The following is a 19,909-nucleotide window of genomic DNA, read 5'->3' as shown; positions in this document are numbered from 1 at the left end:
AGGGGAAAAGTTAACAACATGGCAATTGTAGCTCTTATTCCCTGTGTTGCAAACAGATCTTGGTACCGATGGAATCAACCTACCTACCTCCACTGAGATGACTCCTCCATCGTGTGTAACAGGAGCTCTGACTTCTAGCTATGGACCAACTTCTCTAGGAACAATGCTTGGGGCAACATCTGGCGTTCCAGTGCCTTCAAACTGCTGCCAAATGAAGGTCTTGTTTAGGGGAGCCCAGAGCAGCAGAACTCTCCAGGGACTCAAACTGCAGCTGACCTTCCCCAAGGATTCCCTACCACCACCAGTGACATTTTAGTCCTCTTCCATGCATTCACTTCAAGAACGAGCCCTTGCTTAGCACTATCAGCATGAAACACTGCCCTCTGCTTGCAAATCTCTGCATTCACACTGGATTGCCTGGCAATCCCTGATCTGGAAGGATTTCTGTGTTAGGACCCTCTTTTTCCCCTCACTCATTTCAGAGCTTCCCACAGGAAGGGTCTGTCATGCTGTTACTATCACGCACACGTACCGTAACCCCCAAACTGAGCCGAGGTAACCCAGTTCATTTCACCAGAGACCCGTGTCTAGACGTGAGCCTTGGTTTTCAATAGACTTCCAAGGTCAATGGCACTGTGCTTTATCCACCACCAAACCTGCTTTGCTTTGAGCCCTTCTGCCCTGTTTCTGAAGTTTGTTTCCTTTTCCTTTTTTTTTTTTTTTTTTTTTTAAAGTATTTTAGAGCCTTCTTATTATTTTTTTTCCTTTAAAAAAAATTGCCTCCTTTTGCAAAATCTGTGTCCAGGTCTTGTTATTGCTCACAGCTGGCCTCGCTGGAGGATGTCACTGTAGTAAAACACTGGGTGCACTTCTGATCCAACTGAACACAAAAGCAGATTGCGTTGGCTTGATGGGACGAGGATTAGTCTTGACCGCCCCTTCTTCTTTCTTTTATTCATCCTTTGGGCTTTATCTGGTACCAAACGAAAGCAACCCCTCCGGAGCAGGGGGGTGCCTGTGTTTGTCCTGAATTGTAAGTGATGTAGCTGGCCTGGTCCCTGCAGCGTGCCCTTCGTTCCTGGGGGACAGGTTGTACTGCTCAGGTGTGAGTCTCGAGGATTTTGTGTGCAAGGTTTCTTAATATCATGAGAGGCCAAAGCGTAGGAAGCTTCAACTGTCACAGCATATCGCCAGGGAAATCGTGGTTACTTGCAACTCGCCTCTTAAAAGGAGGTAGATATTTAATTATGCAAAAGCAGACTTGAGTAATACAAATTCCTGGTCAGGTTGTCAATGGGTACAGGTAATTAATTCAGTGAAACTAGAGTAAATGAGCATTTGGTTCACAGGTTGTAAATAGACATTTTTGAGTAGTAGTTTTTTTTTTTTTTCCAATTACTTTTTTTTTTAGGCAAATGTGAGCTTTTCTTTTTTTTTTTTTTTTCTAAGTAAAGTTATCTGTTGTCACTTCTTTTGGGGAAAAATGTATTTGATTTGGTTGTTTCTTATCCTACTCCTTCCGTGCTGTGTGATGGCACTATTGCCGTAGTGGGTCTGTGGACCTTAAGAGTTTCTCAGTTACCTTTACACAAAACGTTGAGCCCTACAAGTACGTGGAACTGCATTTGTCGCTTCGAGCGTGGTACGGTATAGAAGCAGACACTGATAATAACGAGAAAGGATTGAAAAATAGAATGATAAATATTTCCTTTTCAAATATTAAATCACTTTTAAAAAATGTTCTGAAATCATCAAAAGCAACAGCAACAAAGAACGGAGAAAGTGTATTTCTGTTTCCTGCATTCCCCACATCACCCATTTACCTCTAACTAAAACATTTTCGTCATAGCATTTTTTTTTTTCAGTGGAAACATTAAAATTAAATGAAACTTTCTATTTTTTGCAACAAAATCTGTTGTGGTTTAAAAAGCATTTTCTGCTGGGAAAGCAAGAAATGTAGGTGGGAAGCATTCATCTCCCTAATTGCTATGGCCCTTCTCTCTGCCATTAATTAAATACTCTTACATGCTCAGAGGGTTGATTTCAAGCCTTGTCCTCTATTTGCTTTCCAACTGTATTTAGAGATGTGAAACAAATTATTTGAGTATAATTACTCTAAAGGCTTTGACAGGTTTGGTACAGCCGCGAGGGTGGGTTTTTGTGGCACGTTGTTTAAGGTTCCCGTTGCCCCCTGTAGCAGGGACTCCCCTACCAGACCAGTATTGTGCAACTGGAATAGGAATTATTCTTGATAGGAATTAAAAAGATGTCTTTTTGTACCATGTGCCTTAACCAGGGGATCTTTGGTAAGGGGTTAGGGAGAGAATTCTCCTCCGGCCATGAAATGATCCTACAGCATTATCTCCACGTGGCTGGGGGCTTGGAGGAGCGATGCTGCACGTCCCAAGCATGAGGCATGGGTGGTAAGTGGGAAACTGGGGATCCCCCTGGAGGAGCTGCCTCTCCTCTGAGGCCTTGCACAGAAACACCTCCCTCTGCAGTGAGGATCCTGCATGGGAGGGTGAAACAGCCGGGCTGGGGGTTTCATGCCAGCCTGAAAAGCGATTTGCACATTGCTGCACTGAGCATACCACAAGGCTACGAATAAAGTCAGCAAGGGTTAGATTCTGAACAGGGCCGAAAAAGAGCTGTGTCTGTCACCTGCTCTGCCACTAAAAAGACCCCTAAGAGTCCTAGGAAGACCCCTAATCAGATCCTGGGGTCAGCAGTAATTTTCTGATCCTTATTCAAAGGCAGCTCCATACGACAAAGGTGCTCGGGTAGCACAAAGGGACCTTGCTCTGGCCTCTCCCTGCTAAGATGCAGAATTCTTGAAGCTAAAGCTCTGCTGCATACTGGAAACGTGCATCACGCTGCTAAGACAGTGACTAATATTTTTTAAAATTCTGGCTATTACAAATATGTAAAGGCCAGCGTAAGGGAAGAATGGATTTAAACCCGAATCTGTACTTCTGTGACACCTTTCTTAGCTTACAGCCTATTCACTCACTTCCTGCATGACCTCGGACAAACCACTTAGTCCCCATTAGGCGATGACAATCCTCTCCTCCTCCCAGTCCTCAATTTGTGCAAAACAGCATAGGGCACAACTGACGAACATCACAGCGGATTCTGCTGCCGTCAGAGAAGACGTTTGTTATACCAACGCTAGGCAAAACTCAGGTTCCAAGCTCACTTGTATTGTGAAAAATCTCCAGTTATTTTGTAGATGATAAGCAATTAATTAAAAGCTCAGGAGTGGCCATTTTGATTGCCTTCACAACCCTAGCCTGCAAATTTTAAGCAGCGTACCTGGTAGCTGAGCTGTTGATTTTAGAGGCAGCTGACTGTCTGCTTAAACCCTCGGTGAAGGGTCCCAGAGGTTTGTGAGCCTCTTTGCCAAACAAACAAACAAAAACACAGAGAAGCAAAAGGAAATTTACAATTTGCAATCGTGTATTTATAAGTTACTGTACATGTGTATATTTTTATAACATAGAGAAGATGCATCGAGATCAAAACCCAGCTGTTAACTAATATTTCATTTTCAGAAATTCCTCCATATAATTTGCTCCCACAAAAGCAGCACTAAGTACATTTTCAAATAGGGATTCTGAAAGCCGGGGAGGGAGATTACAAAGCTCTTCGATGCTGGGTAGCGGCACCTGCACGTTAGTGTTGCAGCTGAGATCAAAGCCGTGCTGTGCCAGGTGTTGTGCAAACACAACAGGAGAGCTGCTATCCCCTGGAAGGTTTACCGACACAATAAAACGGCTCTCAGGTTTATTGATAAACCAGTCCTGAACAGGAAAACAAACCTAGCAGCCTCTCTGTTTCAGAAAAAGCTACAGTTGGAAGGGAAAGGTTTTCATTCCCCTGTCTTCTAGGAATAGCTCCAACATCACAGGAGCAGCTAAGGGATTAAAAAATATACAGGGCAGGAAATTCCAGCTTTCCAAGACCAAGAGTCACCTCCCACAGCCATAAATAAACAACGCAGGGAACAATTGCTCACAAGCAGAGGTGCCTCATGGTGGCTGTCAGAACTGACACCGTCTCCTGGACCTGACCTGCTGCCGAAGCAGCCCTGGTGCCCGACAGCAGCCACTGCACCCCGTCCCTGTCTGTCTCTTTGAGGAGAGCTCCTCCACGTTAGGACTCAAGTATCAGTGATGGGACCCTTGAAGTAAGTGAAGAGCCATCTGTCAGCTGTCCCCCACCTAAAAACACCTCTGTGGGGCCCATCTCTATTCCTTCTGAGCATGAGGGGTGCAACCCCCTTCATCTTTTATTTTTATCCGTGGTCTGGTCGCTCACAAGCTTGCTGGAGAAACGAGCCAGGTCCCCCTTAGCACCAAAACCGGGACAAGGACATGGCATGCCCGTGGAAGTTGGGCTCCTGCTCTTCTCAACCAGAGATAGCTAAATCAGCATCCTCAAAATGCAACATGAACAAATTCTCCCAATTTTCCTCTCTGCTGACAGACGTCAGGGTGCACGCAGGAGATGCTAAAGCCAGTACTAGTGGCTGATAGCGAGGACGACTCTTGCATACGACTGCTGCAGCGACCCCAGAGCTCTGAGCAAGTGTGCAAGGGGCAGGGGGTGGGATATCAGGAACCAGAGGTTGTGTCCTTCCTGGCACACCCACACTGCTTAGCTGTGCCTGAGTTCAAGCAAGATTTGGAAGGGTTGGAAATGGAATAATTTGCTGTTGGTATTTCTGTTCATTCCTCTGCTTTTCCTCCTCTGTTTTCCACATGGGAGAAGAATGAGAGCAAGTGGGGAGAGCAGGGCTCGGTCCTTGCCCTTCCCAGTTTTCCCCATGACCCGAAGGGTGTCTTTGAGCATTTTCTAAGTGTCTAAATGCTCCCTTCAGGTGCCCTCATCATCCCTGATGCTCACAGCCTTGGGGCTTACCTTCCTGGTAGCATTAGTGTAGAACCTAACCCTCACATCCTACACAATGCCTTCAGAAGCTGAGCTTAAATTCAGGCTCGCTTTTATAGATCTGGGTAGCTTGAGCCTGCAGGGCTAGAGCTGCAGTGGGATCTCCCCCCCCAAAAAAGCACCCTTAGGTGAGGACCTAAAGCTCTCAGTGGTTGCTTCCACTCCCTGCACGGAGCTCAGTGGCTGTAGGAAGATTTGGGGTTGCTGGGGGCACTGAGTTTCCTTCAGGCAGATTTTTAAGTGAATTGAATAAAGAGAAACAACGCGGCTCCAAGTTCACTGCCAGGGCCTGGAGGCAGCGCAGCCCTTCATGGTATAACCCCTGGTGCTCGGCTCCCCCATCATTTGCCCCATTGCTCGCCCCGTTCCCTGCATCCTGCCTCTCCCTCTTCCTTCTCCTCCTCCTCTTCCTCCTCCCTCCGTGCAGTCACCTGCACCAAACCACGCACAAAACTTAAAAAAAAAAAAAAAAAGACAAAAGCACCTCCCCTACTTGCCTGAGCCACCTTTGTTCCGTGCTTTCTTCCCCTCCATTAGGACGCAAAGCTGCCGAACCAGAGCTCGGGACTCTTGCGGTGAGGAGGCTGGAAGGAGGCTCCCCAAAAACCTCTCCCGATTTACTGCCGCGACCCCTTTCCCCGCGGGGCAGGGCAGCGGAGGGGCAGGAGGTACCAACCGGGGGCGGGGAGCGGGGAGGGACGGGGGAGGATAAAAACCTCTCGGGGAGCCCCAGCGCCGCCTCCTCGGGTGCTCTCGGAGCTCGCAGCCGGTCCCGCAGAGGCAGCTCCGGGTCCTGAGCGGCCCCGAGCTCGGTAAGGAGCCGGAGGGGGCTGTCCCCCTACTGGGGGTCCCTTCCCGGGGGGGTTCCCGCGGTGCCCGAGCAGGGCAGGGAGCTTTGGGATGCTTTGGGGCTGTGGGATGGTGTTTGTTCCCACTGGTGTTAGGGCTGTAGGAACGAGGAAGGGTGTGCAGGGGAATGGTGCTAAAGAGGGTCCAGCTCTGTTCAGCAGGGTGCTGTGCTCATGGCAAGGGTGTGGAGCATGTTTGGGACTTTTTTGGTTGTTTGCATGTGGCTTGTTATTTTTCTTTCCTTTTTTTTTTTTTTTTCCTTTTCTTTTTATTTCTATCTCCCTGGGTTTTTTCCACATGAGTAAGCAGGGCCGGATGATCACCCCTCGGTGACGGAGCTGCTGTGCTCATGACTCTTTCTCTGCCTTCAGCAGGATGGTGTCGATCGTTCTCGAGGTGGCGTGCAGCCTGGTGGCCTGGCTGTCCCTCTATGCCACCTGCTGCCACTGGCACAAGCACCGTTCCTGCGAGTGGAGCTGCCGCTTGGTCACCCTGCTGCATGGGGTGGCTGTCACCTGCCTCTCGGGCTACGTTGCTCTTCTGGACGGGCCCTGGCCTCTAACCCATGCAGGTATGTTTGGAGTCTTACCCTGACACACATCCTTGTCATCTGCTGGGGACGTGACTCCTCCTATGGTTCTGTGCAAGTGGAGTGGGGATCTGGCCAATTTTGCTGTCTGTTCTTTTGTTTATGTGTTTGTGGGGCATGGCAAAACTCTGTTCAACTCCCATGCTTGTTCTCCAGCTCTTAAGACTTTATATTTTTAATCTTGCTGCTGTTCTATTCATGTACTTACTGAAGACTTTCAGGCTGAATTTATGGTGCTATTACTGCTAGGTGTGGCAATGCAGAGAACAGACTAAATGCTGTTCACTTCTTGAAGGGTATAATAACTCCTGGCACTTGACTGTGGGTTTGTTCTTTTCTATCGTTAAATCTCACATAGCTCTGCTGATGGGGTCAGGCTCTCCCACCCTGCTTTCTAAAAGGGTGGAGAGAAAAGGAGAAGCCAAGCGTGGCAGGATGGGATGACCTGCCTGGGTTTTCTGGGGCTGAAGTCTGAAGGGAGAGCAGAGCCAGGTGTCCTGGTTCATGGCCTGTAGGATAACCACAGAAAGCAAGCAGGAAAGAGGCATGCTGGCCACCTGTTTGCTATGTATTTTAGAAGTATGTCTTATTTAAGACCCCACTCTTACGTGTGTCTTTCATTTCAGGTTCACCAAACACACCTCTTCAGATCCATGTGCTGGCCTTGACCTTGGGTTACTTCATCTTTGACCTGGGCTGGTGCCTGTACTTCCAGACAGAGGGGGACCTCATGCTGCTCCACCACACGCTGAGCATCTGTGGCATGATCATGGTGCTGGGGCTCGGCAAGTCTGCTACCGAAGTCAATGCAGTTGTTTTTGTTAGCGAGATCACCAACCCCCTGCTGCAGGCCCGCTGGTTTCTGCGGGAAATGGGCCGCTACCACACTTGGCTGGGCGAGGTGGTGGATTTCTTCTTTGTGTTCCTCTTCCTGGTGCTGCGCATCGCGGGGGGAGCTCTGATCATGTACGCAATGCTGGCGTCCCCTCAGCCCAGCTGGCTCCTCAAGGCTGGGGGCCTGGCCATGTACCTTGTATCTCTGGGCTTCATGGTTGAGATCTGCCACTTCGTGAGGAGGAAAATGTTGAAGAAATTCCCTTCCTGGACAAGCCTGAGGAGTATGAATGCACCTGTGAAAACAAACGGGCACCTGACAGCTCATTAATGGTTGTGGAAGGGGCCCTTGGGGTAGCTCCTAGTTCCTGAGGCCCATCTTGGTGACAAGAACTCCTGAAAGTGGCACAGAACTGACTTTTGGGCACCTGTAGCTTTCTGCCACCCACAGAGAAGATGAATCAGGTGTGCAGAAAAGCTGAGAGAAAGGGGATTTAAGTAGAAATGGGAGGAATTTCGCATGTCTTCTGACCTGCGATTCCCTGCCTCCTCCAGCAGCGGTGCAGCCTCTAGCAGGGCACTAATGCTGGGCCTAACGAGTCTGCAACTACGGCGTAGGGCCAGAAAGTCTAATCAGGAAAATCCCACCCCCTTGTTGGTGTAACCAGGTAGGGGGGTGACCTAGCCAAAATTTGCTCGGCCTCACTCTCCCCTAATCCAGAAACAGGGCAAAACATTTGACCAAGTACTTGGATGAAAGCTTCTGAACCCGACAGAAGTGCTTGTAGGGGTATAGTGGAGTTGTTCTTTGTGTGAAGCGGTGGTACCTGAGGGTGAGGCAATGTTTTACCTCATTGTTTTTAATGACACGTTTCTTTTCATTATTATTATTTATTTAAATGCTTGCATTCAAGCAGATATTGATCTTAGAGCACTGTGACTTCCTGGAGTTTGACTCTGGCACTTACAAGACCCTGTTCCTGGCAGACAGGAATCCAGAATTAGACTTGTGCTGATAAACTCCATAAGCAGGTATTTACCTAGCCTTGGATTTTTTTTAATTATTTTTTTTTTAAAAAGTAGACACTTCTTGTGTGAGAGATGATAGATTAGAGTCTTCTCTGGCTGCTCTCTGTTCTGGGGCTGACTTATTACTGAACACTTAAGCTGTATGCAACAGAGTCCAGCATGTGCCCGTGGTGACAGTGACATTTAGGCAGATCTCGGTGCAGCATCTGCTTCATACCAGCAGGTCTCGGAGTATGGACCAGTTGTATTGTTGTCTTTACCTCTCAGAATTGTTCTGACTTTCCCCTGGGGTTTTAATGTGAATTTACCTCATTCTGAGGCTGCAGTTTGGATCTCCCCCCTCCCATAAAAGCCTTGCTTACAGCTGGGAAACAAATGGCCTTGAGTTCCCTCAGGCTCAGCGAGGCCGGTTGCCTTTCCTTCCCTCCTACTTTTGAAGACTTTACTGAGAAGATTTACTGAGAAGAGCATCTTCATGGAGCTAGGGAGCCCTGAGGCTGCTTGTGTGGCTCTTGCTTGCCATGCTGCAGAGCCCCAGGAGGGGAAGGGTGGCAGTGCTGCTGTGGTGGGGTGGTCCCACCAGCTCCATGCCTCCTGCCCTGCCTGGTGCTGACACCTGCCTTAGCTGGGGGCTGCAGGAAGGTGTCTGGAGAGATTAAATAGCATGAAGTAACTTTAGAGGTGCCCCCTGAACGCATTGCAGTTGTGAATCCAGGCAAGGAAGCAGGTTAATATGGTCAAAAGGGCAGGAGGCTTGCACTCCTGATGGGTTCCCAGCTTGGCTCTGGGGGGCTGCCTGGGGAGGTGGCAGCTCTTGGAGTCACTGTGCTCTTGTGAAAACTCCCCTGAGTAATGAGACTTCCAATAAAGTTATGTTCTCCTTTAAAAAAAAAGAAACAATTGCTTTAACTTTATTTTTTTCTGTGTCTAAAGGAGGGCAACTGAAGCTTCCCCTGAGCAAAGAAGGTCTGAAGGAAGGTTAAGCATGCCAAGGCCAGTAGTCACTGGTGAAGCTCTGGCTTGTGCCATTTTGTGCAGCTTGGGAAGGAGAGAGCAGGTGGGCAAACAAGCCTGGGCAGTGCCATGGGCTCTGGCTTGGGGTCTGGAGGATGGATGAGGGTCAGCTGAAGCTCACAGTTGTGACTAATGAACCCATAACCTGCCTTGCCAATGAATCAGTCAGTGCTTGCTCCTGATGGGCATGGGTCACAGAGCTCCTGTTAAATTCTGGCTGTGGCCTACTTCCCAGGCCGCCTCTTCTCTGCAGCACCAGTGCCTTTGCTGCTGTATATTCCCAGTTCATTTTTGGACTAATATTTTCTAAGGGAAGGTAAGCTAATAAGTCCTGTGACCCTCTTGGTGCTATAAGCTCTTGTTAGAATGGGTACAGAAGGAAGAAAAGGAAGAATTTACTGATGACCAAGGGTATAGCTATACTATAATGGGCAGTAGTGTGCAAATAACTGTTAGCAGAGGTTCCTGTCCTGAGCTGATTTGCTGAATGCTATTCATCTGCAGGCAAAATAAGCCAGTGCAACTCAGCCTGCCTATTGAAACAGCTGACTCTGCACAAAGCAAACAAGAGAATTAGCGTAGAAACTGCACCTAATTTCTGGTACAGTCCATTGGGAGGTGATTTAGCTTTCCACCTTGTATCTCACTGTATGCAAATGTTTCACATCATATGATCTTAAAACAAAAACACACAAAACCCCTCCTCTTATATTACCTCTGGCAGCAAACAGTCCTTGCCTTCTTGAGGCTTTGACTGCTCTTTTGTGACCATCTCTGCTGCTCTTCCTGCCTGCTCAGTTTCTGTGCCATGACTCAACATTAGTCCTGTAGCTTTCTGTGTATCCGTGCTGTTCTTTATCCTAAACTGAACGTCAGAACAGCTCTGCCTCATTTGTCATTGAGGCTATTAGGGCTGGCCTGGTGCCTGGTCCAGCAAAGGTGGAGGAAAGCAAGATGAGACCTAAGATTTGTCAGAGAAACAAGTGCGCTATTAATGCTAGCGAGGATGTCGTGTTGAAATAGCAGAAGGATGAGCGTCTCGTAGCTATAGGAAGCTGTGCCTGGCTTGAACTGGAAAGGTGAGATAGCAAGATATCCAGCTGAAAACAGGATGGGTACAAGTGTCATGAGAGGCTGACAAGACACTCCCACCATTTGTATTTCAAAAGGTAAAACCCGACAGGATGAAAATACATACTAATCCAGGGTGTGAGAGATTGCTTTGATTGAAACTTAAGAAAGAAATAAGTCTGCTGGTCAGAGGAAGATTTTTTGTGAGCTACTTGAAGCGCCCTGCTTTGCTGCTCTGTTGTGGGGGGGGGGGGGGGGGGGGCGGCAGGTGGAAAAGAGGTGTGTTTGTGCTGAATGCCTACAGTGAGAAGAAATTACCAGGCTTTGTAACTGCTGCATAAGCACAGGCTGGGAGGGAAGGCTTAGGGCAGGGGTGTGCTTTCCCAGCCTGCTGAAGCTGCATGCTCCGTGCTGTGCTGGCGACGAACCCCGCGGGGTACGCTACCTTCATGCTGCTGCGGTTCGGCAGCTCCTGCAGGAGAGCCGGCTCATGTCCGCTCCCGCCTGGATGCGAGCAAGACGCGGCCGTGGCCGTGCCTGTTATCTTTGGGACGCAAGATGAGCAATGCTGTGGGTGCGTGGGGCTCAGCTCCCGTGCCCGCAGGACAAAGGGATGCTCCGTGCGTGCCTTGTGGCTGCCTTGCTCTGCGAGCAACACCCCGCTGACCACCGAAACCAAGGCCTGAGCGGACCTGGGGGGGACACAGCCCTGACCCCAACCAGCCCTTACTGCGGCTGAGGGTCTGGGGACGAGCACAGGGCCCCTTCCCCGGGGCCAGCCGCCGTCCCTCCGCCCCGCCAGCGGGCGCCCCTCGGCCGCCGCCGCCGCTTTCTCTTCCCAGGCACAGAGCGTGGCCCAGCAGCCACGGCGGCGGCCGAGCCGCTTCCCACAGGTGGGTTCGTGGGGAGGCCCCAATAGGGCTTGGGGGGGACCCCCAGGGGCCCTACGCCACCCCGGCCCTGCAGCCCCGGCCTTGCTTGGCTCCGGCAGCCGGCTCCGGGTGCCACCAGGCCGGGAAGTGCCGAGGCGAGGGGCGCAGGCCCGCGGCGGGGCCTCCGGGGGCTGGAGGGGATGGGGCCTGTGCGCAGTTGCAGGGTGGTGTTGGGGTGGTTTCTCCCTTATTTTAGAAAAAGGAGGAAGTGATACTTTTCTGGAGGTGTCCGTCAGGGGTTTAAGCTCTTTTGGGGTGAGTAGGGCTGGGATTTGAGGCGCGTTTGATTGTTCTGCTTTTATTTGTGGCCCCAGAGCTGCTGCTAATGCAAGCAGTGCTGATCCTTCTAAAGGGGCAATATGGACAATAATATAACTACTGCCCGTTTTAAAGGTTTTTGCCCTTTTCAGTATGCAGCGAGAGGCATAATTAACAGATAAAATATATATTGTACATGCTAATGACAGGCGTTGAGCTTTGATGTGTAATTGAAAGAAAGCCCCCTCCTTTTTTTTTTTTTTCCTGGGGAAATACAGAAATATTTTTTTCAAGCGTAGGTGTGGAAAGCACCTCGAGATGCTTGCCCTCTTTTGCAGGTTCAAGTGACCTTCCAGCAGGATTATTGCCCTCTTCTGCAGGTACAGGTGTCCTTCCAGCAGGCTTATTGCCCCTTTTGCAGGTCAGGTTCCTTCCAGCAGGCTTTTTGCCCGTTTTTGCAGGTCAGGTGTCCTCCCAGCAGGCTCCTCAGCCCATCGGTCCCGTCTGTCACATCAGGATTCCTCCTCCCTTACCCCGACTGTGAGTGCGTATGGGCCTCGAGTACCAGGGGTGCCAATGGAAACGCCCAGTCAGAGCAGTTAATCACATCCTTATTTCATCTCCCCGTGTTCCCGAGGCCCATTAAACCATAATGGTCTTGTTTATCCAGCTTCCTATGTCATGCCTGGTAACACTTAAAACAGGCGAGGCAGGAAGGTCGGGAGCTGCACCTCTGACTCGGCACCATGCGTGTCCTTTCGGTGTCCCCCAGCCGCGGTGCTCAGCGAGCAGCAGGACCAGCGGTGCTTTGGCTGCAGCACAACTGGAAACCTGCGTGGCCCTGTGCGTGACTCAGCTTCTTTTGCTGCACTTCCCCGAATGCCCAGAAATAATGATGTGGATCTTGTATTTCTTGGAGAGCTTTTATAAACATGAACGAGATGTAGATATTAGAGTACTACAGCTCGGGGGGGCTTCTAGCAATAAGTCCAGCGTCCTCCACAGATGGGTATGTGTTGTAGTTTTCTTATGGCAGCGTATTTTCTGTTTGTTAGAGAGATCCTGTATCGCACAGTGAGGGAAGCCATATAAAAGTACTGCTGAAAAAATCTTTGTGGGCATAGCTGCTAATCCTTTTTCATCAAAAAGATTTTGAGATCTTGGTGCCAGAAAAAATGACATGAAGTGTGTATGTAGGAGAGTTGAGTGTGTTTTGCCTCGTCCCACTCCTCTGCACATTGCTTTTCTGAACCTCCTGAGCATGGACTTTGGAGGCGGCTGCGTGCAACGCCTTGCACAGGGAAGTGCGAGGAGGGACAGGGAGCACCTGTGGAGAGCAGTGAAGGGTAGGAAAGAGAGTGGAAGTGTGAGTGCTTGGCTGCTCCCTGGCACAGTCAGCCACTTTATTCTGTTTGTGAAGAAGCCTTAACGTAGGTTGCTCCACAGGAGGTTTCCCTGGGAGGACAAGGGGACCTCACGGCTGTTTTTTGTTTCCAAATTGTCCTGAAATGTGTTAGTGCTGGAAGGTTAAATTCCAGTAGCAGGATAAGGTGGCAGTGCCCTTGTGTTTCTGTTCACCCATTTGCAGATGGTGTTGCAGCACTGGCAAGACTGATTAGCAGTGAACCTAGCAAGAGACTCTGTGTTTTTTGGGATTTCCTGTTTTTTTGTTGCAGTAGAGGAGGAACCAGGCTAGCAGATGGGATAAGTAGGTCTGGTGGGGCAACACAAGCAGACCATTGAAGTGCAGACTGTGTGGGCAGGGAAGAAAAATGAAGGGGCTTGAGTAGCTCTGGATCAAAGCCTTGTCGCTAGATGTGGAGCTCCTCAGCCTGTCCCTCAGGCAGTGCAGAGGAGCACGAAAATATCCCACAGATCCTGCACTGTGGACTGGTTGGGGAAGACATTTGAGGTGCATTACCAAATTCTGACTTGTTTTCTGTGCAATGAGCTGCCCAAATTATCATGAATTGCTCTTTGGTATGGGCCTTTCTTCAGAGAAACTGCAGTTCCTCTGCAGAAAAAAAATAAATATTGTCAGGAAACAGCTCTGTATGTGCAGTGCTGGGATGGCTGCTGGTGAAATGCTCTACAGGGTTGTGCTGATGTCCAAGGTGACACCTTCTGGTGCATTTTGTCCTTCTGTTCCCGTGTCAGGATGCTGTTCGCCCTGCCCCTGCGAGTAGCCTGCAGCCTGTTTGCCTGGCTGTCCCTCTACGCTTGGTTCTGCCATCGCTACAAGCACCGGAGTTACGAATGGAGCTGCAGGCTGGTCACGCTGACCCACGGCATCCTCGCTACCTGTCTTTCTGCTTACATTGGCTTCATCGACGGCCCCTGGCCTTTGAGTCACCCAGGTGAGTGGTGAATTTGTGGTCCTGAGCCCCCCAGTGGGTGATGGCACAAGGTGGGGTTTTCCTGTTGCCTTGGTATCTAGCCCACGTGAGGAATGTTGGTTGCAGTGATATCTGAGGTGCTTTGTGGTTGAAGGTACTAGAGAAAAGGGGAGACTGTGCTGTATTTTGCTAGCATAACGCCTCCCCTCAGCTGCAATCTGGCAGAGTGTGCGATCACGTTGTGTGGCCATTACATGGGTGCAGCTGTTGGACTAACAACTGTAGTATTGTGGCTCATCTGACTTCTCTGGCGGAGCTGTGACCAGTACGGGACAGTGTCAGCCTGCCTGTGCTGAAGGTGAATCCCCTTTCCCCATCTCAGAACCTGCCTGCTTGTTGCCTCCTTGCTCTAACGCTCTCCCTGGTGTCTCTCTGTTTCAGGATCACCAAACACAACTCTTCAGGTACACGGGCTGTGCCTTAGCTTGGGCTACTTCCTCTTCGACCTCTGTTGGTGCGTGTACTTCCAGACAGAGGGTGCCCTGATGCTGGCCCACCACCTGGTGAGCATCCTGGGCATCACAGCATCCCTGGCACTCGGGGAGTCGGCCGCAGAGGTCAACGCTGTCATCTTCGGCAGCGAGATCACGAACCCGCTGCTGCAAGCCCGCTGGTTCCTGAAGGAGACGGGGTGTTACCACAGCCTCACAGGCGACGTGGTGGACTTCTTCTTCGTGGTCCTCTTCACCGGGGTGCGGATCGGAGTGGGGGCCTGGCTGATGTACTGTGAGCTCGCCTCTCCCAAGCCCAGGTGGTACATCAAGCTGGGTGGCGTCATCATGTACGCTGTCTCCTGGGTCTTCATGGTCAGCATCTGTCGCTTCGCTAGGAGGAAGAGCATGAAGAAGTACCACGCTTGGAGGAGTCGGAGGAGTGAGGAGCTGTACTTGAAAACGAACGGACATCTGAAAAACCACTGACTGGATGCTGAGTAAAAACTTCCTCGAGTTCACAGTCTGGCAGGAAGGGGATCATGCCTGAGATGCCACTGTCGGGAGAGGAGCCAACACACGTTAGCAGTTCTGGAGCCAAATTTATCCCTGGCATAACTCCATTGAAATCCATGGAGCTGTGCCATGGATTCATCGGATCTGCAGTGTTTGGCCTGGCAGAGGCTAGCTCGGTGTGTATGTAAGCATACGCTAACTGATAGGAGTGAAAGAAGGGCTAATTTTACTGACTAACCATAACTGGTCCAGCAGTGCAGGTGTAAATAGCAGTGTTAGCAGCGAACTCCTTCAGCATTGCTATGATCTTGGAAGAGAGGAGAAAATAACACTAGATGTTGATGTTCAGTGTCCTGTACAGTCTAGACAGCTGGAGTGACTACGTACTGCTAGGAAGGAGTACGTTTTAGTGTTTTGTGGGAGCTGGGATTCCTGGCTCTTCCACCAACTTGTTACGTGACCTTGGGCAAGTCACTTAACTCTCTAACTCCGTGCCTAATTTCCCCATTTGTGAACTGGGGGTGATGGAGCCGATCCATCTGTGTTATGCACTTTCAGATCTTCCCTTGAGAGGTGCTATATAAACACAAAATGGTGGTCGTTATCTGCACTTTGTTCATTATCCCCACGTTTCCTTTGGGAGAAGTGGTTCTGGTGGTTGAGCTGCAGCGTGACTCTAGGAAGAACAGTATTTTAAGTAGGCCACTTTTTCCTACCCTAATTCCTTTCAATAACTTATTTAATAACGTATTGGTAACTTATTTTTCAGTAGTGTCCAGAGGCTCTGGTCAGCACTGGCACCTTGCAGGACTCGGTGCTCCACGAACACACCCAAAGATGCAGCCCCTGATGGGAAGCGCTGTTGTGACGTTTTTCCTCCTCTTCACTCCTGACTGTTAAAGCTCTGCCCACGCTCTCTAAATACTGCTCCTAGCTCCGTGAGTGACCAACACTCGCCTTTATGAGAAGCCCCATCAGGACTTGTCAGTAAGTGGTTTTCTGACCTCCAACGTGGGCCCAGCACTGCTGTGTCTGCAGAACGGCAAACTTCCCTCAGCTTTATTTATTGGCCCAAATGCAGGCATAGCGTGGAGCAAGCCTCAGACCCCATGGCTCGTCCTGAGACTGTCAAATACCTTCCCCAAGCTGCAACTTCTGAAAACGAGGGCAGTAAATGTAGGGTGCGTTTGCAGATCACTGCAGAATAATCTGTACTTGCCGTTTCCGGCAGCCAAAAGGGAACAGGGTGCAGAACCCGACTGGTAGTAAAGGCTTTATATTTCTGTTGCTCTTGAAGGTGTCCTTCCAGATTCCTGTCACTGTGTCTGAACCCAGAGTCTGTCCCAGCATTTAAAGACAATGGAGGACTGTGGGTGGAAGCATGGAAGCTGTGCGGAAAGACGACTGGAAAATACAGCTCGCTTCAAATGAGCATTGATGTTTTTCCCAAGGACCATAGATAACAGTTTTGACAAGAGTGTTTCCTCAGATCCAAATTGGGATTTTTGGTTAAAAGTAGTCAGGATGCATCTCCAAAACCCACTAGTTAAGGTGGGAGAGAAACCCAGCTCCAGATCTGTCCTCTGCCCTCTTTAAGCCGGAGACCTGCTCTTGGCTCTTCTTGATCTGCATTGATGCTTTGACCTCTGGGCTTTAAATTGACTTCACTCTTCCAGATTAGATCTGGTTCACTTTATGAAAGCGAACAATTACAGGGTAAGAGAGACTTCTTTTATGGCCCAATAATTAAAGAAATGAGAGGCACAGAACATGGCATTTTTTAAGCAGAGAAGTGTACTTGTCCAGGAGAAAATGTTAGTTATCTATCTGGTCCCATTTGCAGGGAACAAACCTGCTGCCCAGCTGGCAGCAGCTGGCGTTTGTTTCCCTGTGTGTTCTTTGCGCTCTGTACTCAGCACCAGGGCTGTCGTGCTGCTGCCAGCCTTGCCTGTTGCAGCCAAAGGGCTTCCGATCAGCAGAGCCGGCTGGTGGTGAGCTGGTCCTTCAACCCAAACTTGACTCATTTGGCACAGCGCAGCGATGTGACTGCCTTGGAGGGAGGCAAGAAGGGCTAGTCAGGGCTCGCCGGTTCCTTCCCAGCTCTGCTGCGGGCGTGGGATGTGTCAAGGAGCCTCTTTGCCTCAGCTTACCCCCCTTGTTAAGTGGGTACAATACACAGCTACCTCGTGGGGCATTTCCATATGTTAACACGAAGCCACCTTTGATTAAAGCTTGGTGGTCTCTGTCAAGCTGTGCTGTATAAAGGGAAATTGCTGTTGCTCGGAGTGAAGCACTTCTCTCTGTGGCCCATATTTAGTTATTTTTAACCTGAACTTGGCACTTCCCAGCATCAGGCTTGCTTAAAAGCATGAGTCCAAGGTGCTTTGCAGTGGGTAGGAGTCAAAATGAGTGAGCTAGACACCCATGTAAAAGTGAGCCCAGGTCCTTCTTGTTCAGCTAGACCCCCAGGTTAAAGAAAGGGTGTCTGGTGGGTGCTCCCTACTGAGGACTGCAACAAATCTGGAGTCAGAAGAGTTTCAGCAGCCAGCCTGACCAGGGAATAAGGGCTAGGATTGCAGGGAGGGCTTTCAGCAGCAGGCCCTGAAGAAGCACAGCTGAAAACGTAACCTGTTCATTTCTCAGTGCCCTTGTTGTCTTGCCTGGCAGGAGCAGTTTCCTGAGCAGACTTGATGATTCGGACCCCAGCTTCTGGTGAGATTTGGTGCGCAGCTTAATGCGTGGCTGTAGCCCTTCTGTGCACAACCTGCCTGACTTGGAATGGAGAATAAGGGTGCCAGTTAGTGATTGCAGGTACCTCTGAAGCACATTGCCTGAAAGTATTAAGAAAGGTAATGCACTTAATGGCTGAGGGGTCCCCTTCTTTGAACTGCAGGGAACTGGGTTAGAAGAAGTGATCAATGTCGAGGCTTTAGATGTTAAGCAAAGGCACCAGAAAACAAAAGAGCAGTTAGGAATGGCTCTGTGAGGTAGAGCTAGCAGCGATGTTGCAGAGCAAGGCTTTGTAGTCTGTCTGGTGGGCTCCAGCATAGAATCACAGACCCAAGAAGAAGCATAACCTGTAAGCTGTGGAGCACGTGGTGGGACCTGTCCTCAAGCTTGTCCGTGGTGCCTGCAGCAAGTGTAAAAGGAAACTGCAGAACTAGTGTGAAATAATAACTTGTGTTTGCATTACTGTGTAATAGCAACTAATGTTCCACCAGTGAATGGTGTAGATGCTTTGTATTATGTTTTATAAAATAAAGGTTATTTAATTATATGAGGAATTTGGTTTCTGCCTTTGAATGGAGTTCTTCTGTGGATTGCTGCATGAGTTGGCATTGAACAAAGCTGGGGGGTGAGAGGTGCTGGTCTGTCACTCCGTGCGCTTGCCAGGGTATTATTGCCTACATGCTGGGGGCCTGCTTTCACTCGAAGCCAGAGAAAAACTGCAGGTCCGTGCAGCTGCAGGGAGCTGTGTACATCCTGTTCCGTTCGTGCCCCAAAGCTCCCCAGGCACTTAATCTGCTCTGGGAGGTGCGAGCTGCCACGAAGATGCTGCGCAGGGCTCAGCTCTGTTCACAAAGGGGTTTCTTTTGCCATTAGTGCAATAACTTGGCACTTGGAAAGCCAGCAACATGGGGAACATCTTCATCAAAAGTGGTTTAGAAAGTTGTGTGTTCCTTTCAAAATGGTGCTGCTGAAACAGGAGGAGAGGAAAATGTTTCTGTCAGAGTGGTGCTTTCAGTGAGAGACCCAGGCACTGTACAGACCCAGAACCAACTCTGCCTTGCTTATGGCCACAGCATTTTGCCAGAGATCTATCATGCCAGGGTCTGTTTTCTAAGAACAGTTAAGTGACTTTTGTTTGAGTGTAACCCTAAATCTACCTCAAAATCCCCCAGCACTGGGGAGCAGCTGTGTAGTGTTGAGTCCTCTAGAGTTACCGGCCTGTTTAGCACTCTCCAAGCAGCCTGGCTGCATGGTGAAGTGGTGTCAGGGACTGCAATAATTTATCCTGGGAGTTTTTTTAACCTCTGAGGTAATCTGCAATCAGAGAAGAAAGTACAGTAATGTTCTGCAGCTTTGCTTTGGAGCTGCAAGCATCTTCCCCGTTTCACAACTTCAAGTTACACACTAGAATCTAGTCTTAAGTTCATGAGCAAAGGTGCTTCAGTGTAAAAACGTGACATCTGCCTCCCACGCAATTTATTTCATTTTATGTCTTCCCATTATTTCTTTTAAACCCGTTCCTTCCCTACTGCCTGCTTTTTGCTTGTACTGCTGGCCCTGCAGTGGAGCTTTATAAAGCTAACTTCCTTTTGGTCCTCTGCCCTCTCTTTATAATTAACCTCCTTACTTGTATTTGAAGAAATTGCTATTTTGTGAAATTGAAGGCTTTATTCCCTTGCAGCTGTAGTCCAAACACTGCTATAAAAGCATAGTGGTTTAGGGCTCTAGAGTCTGCTTTTAGACTTAATACCAGTGCTGTCAGCTGGCCTGTTCCTTGGGTATAAAATATAAAAGAATGTTTTAAGCTTCATGGTAGTCGTGTGTATGCTCCTGATAGTTGCGGACTTTGTATAGCTTAGCTGGAAGCAAAATAACAAGTCTGCTGCCATTTCTAAAGAAATCAAGTTTCAGAGACCAAGAGAGAATTAGAGTCATGTTGCATAAGCAATTTCTAGGCAAGGAACAACTTTTTGGTTATACCAAAACCAACAAGTGCTTTTCCCTTTCCAAGTCAGCTTCGATATGTACTCTTGTAAATCTGTGCAAGAGAAGAAGGTGTCAGCTTTAGCTGGCTTTGTCCTGTTTCCCTCAAGCCCCAGGGGCAGTTTGGCAGCTGATAAGTTGGCATCCTAAGGAATCTTCAGAGAATGACTTCCAGAAGCAACTGAACGGATCTGGAAAGTGTGTGCAAAATACTTTCACAAAGTTAGAACAGCTTAGTGGGAGCTAATTTCACATGGAAAAGAGAAAGCGTCCATTTCTGATGCTTTTCATGTGTTACAAGCTACAGGTTTTCTGGAATGCTTGTGT

General features: G+C 49.3%; 3 protein-coding genes across 8 annotated transcripts in view; all 3 read left to right on the top strand.

Moving 5' to 3' along the window:
• The window catches only part of POU2F3 (POU class 2 homeobox 3), a 41,157-nt gene extending 39,255 nt beyond the window's left edge, over positions 1 to 1,902 (top strand). Inside the window, exon 14 of the mRNA XM_035346108.1 lies at positions 57 to 1,902. Coding sequence (XP_035201999.1) covers positions 57 to 96 — 40 coding nt within the window. The 3' untranslated portion in view covers positions 97 to 1,902. The remainder of the gene's footprint in view (positions 1 to 56) is intronic.
• A 4,268-nt stretch (positions 1,903 to 6,170) lies between these two features.
• On the top strand, positions 6,171 to 8,377 carry LOC118177982 (TLC domain-containing protein 5-like). The gene is made up of 2 exons (XM_035346114.1): positions 6,171 to 6,370; positions 7,015 to 8,377. Exons 1-2 carry the CDS (start codon positions 6,175 to 6,177, stop codon positions 7,551 to 7,553), a joined length of 735 nt encoding a protein of 244 aa, XP_035202005.1. The 5' UTR covers positions 6,171 to 6,174; the 3' UTR covers positions 7,554 to 8,377.
• Positions 8,378 to 9,274: 897 nt separating this feature from the next.
• LOC118177980 (TLC domain-containing protein 5-like) lies at positions 9,275 to 16,251 on the top strand. Of its 6 annotated transcripts, XR_004756003.1 has the most exons (5): positions 9,275 to 9,581; positions 9,770 to 9,883; positions 13,684 to 13,883; positions 14,304 to 15,045; positions 15,639 to 16,251. XR_004756003.1 is itself a non-coding variant. In XM_035346109.1 (4 exons), the coding sequence occupies exons 3-4, from the start codon at positions 13,685 to 13,687 to the stop codon at positions 14,840 to 14,842; spliced, it is 738 nt and encodes a 245-aa protein (XP_035202000.1). In that variant the 5' UTR covers positions 9,275 to 9,581; positions 9,770 to 9,883; position 13,684; the 3' UTR covers positions 14,843 to 16,251. The 6 variants fall into 6 exon arrangements, 5 of the variants coding, with proteins under 5 accessions (XP_035202000.1, XP_035202004.1, XP_035202001.1 ...); XM_035346109.1 differs by having other exon boundaries at positions 14,304 to 16,251; XM_035346112.1 differs by lacking the exons at positions 9,275 to 9,581; positions 9,770 to 9,883 and adding exons at positions 10,006 to 11,229; positions 11,988 to 12,066 and having other exon boundaries at positions 14,304 to 16,251.
• The last annotated feature ends 3,658 nt before the right edge of the window (positions 16,252 to 19,909 follow it).

Source organism: Oxyura jamaicensis, chromosome 24, assembly GCF_011077185.1.
Source record: "Oxyura jamaicensis isolate SHBP4307 breed ruddy duck chromosome 24, BPBGC_Ojam_1.0, whole genome shotgun sequence".
Taxonomy (NCBI): domain Eukaryota; kingdom Metazoa; phylum Chordata; class Aves; order Anseriformes; family Anatidae; genus Oxyura; species Oxyura jamaicensis.
Note: the sequence above shows the minus strand (reverse complement) of the source record. Positions and strands in the feature narration are given on the sequence as shown.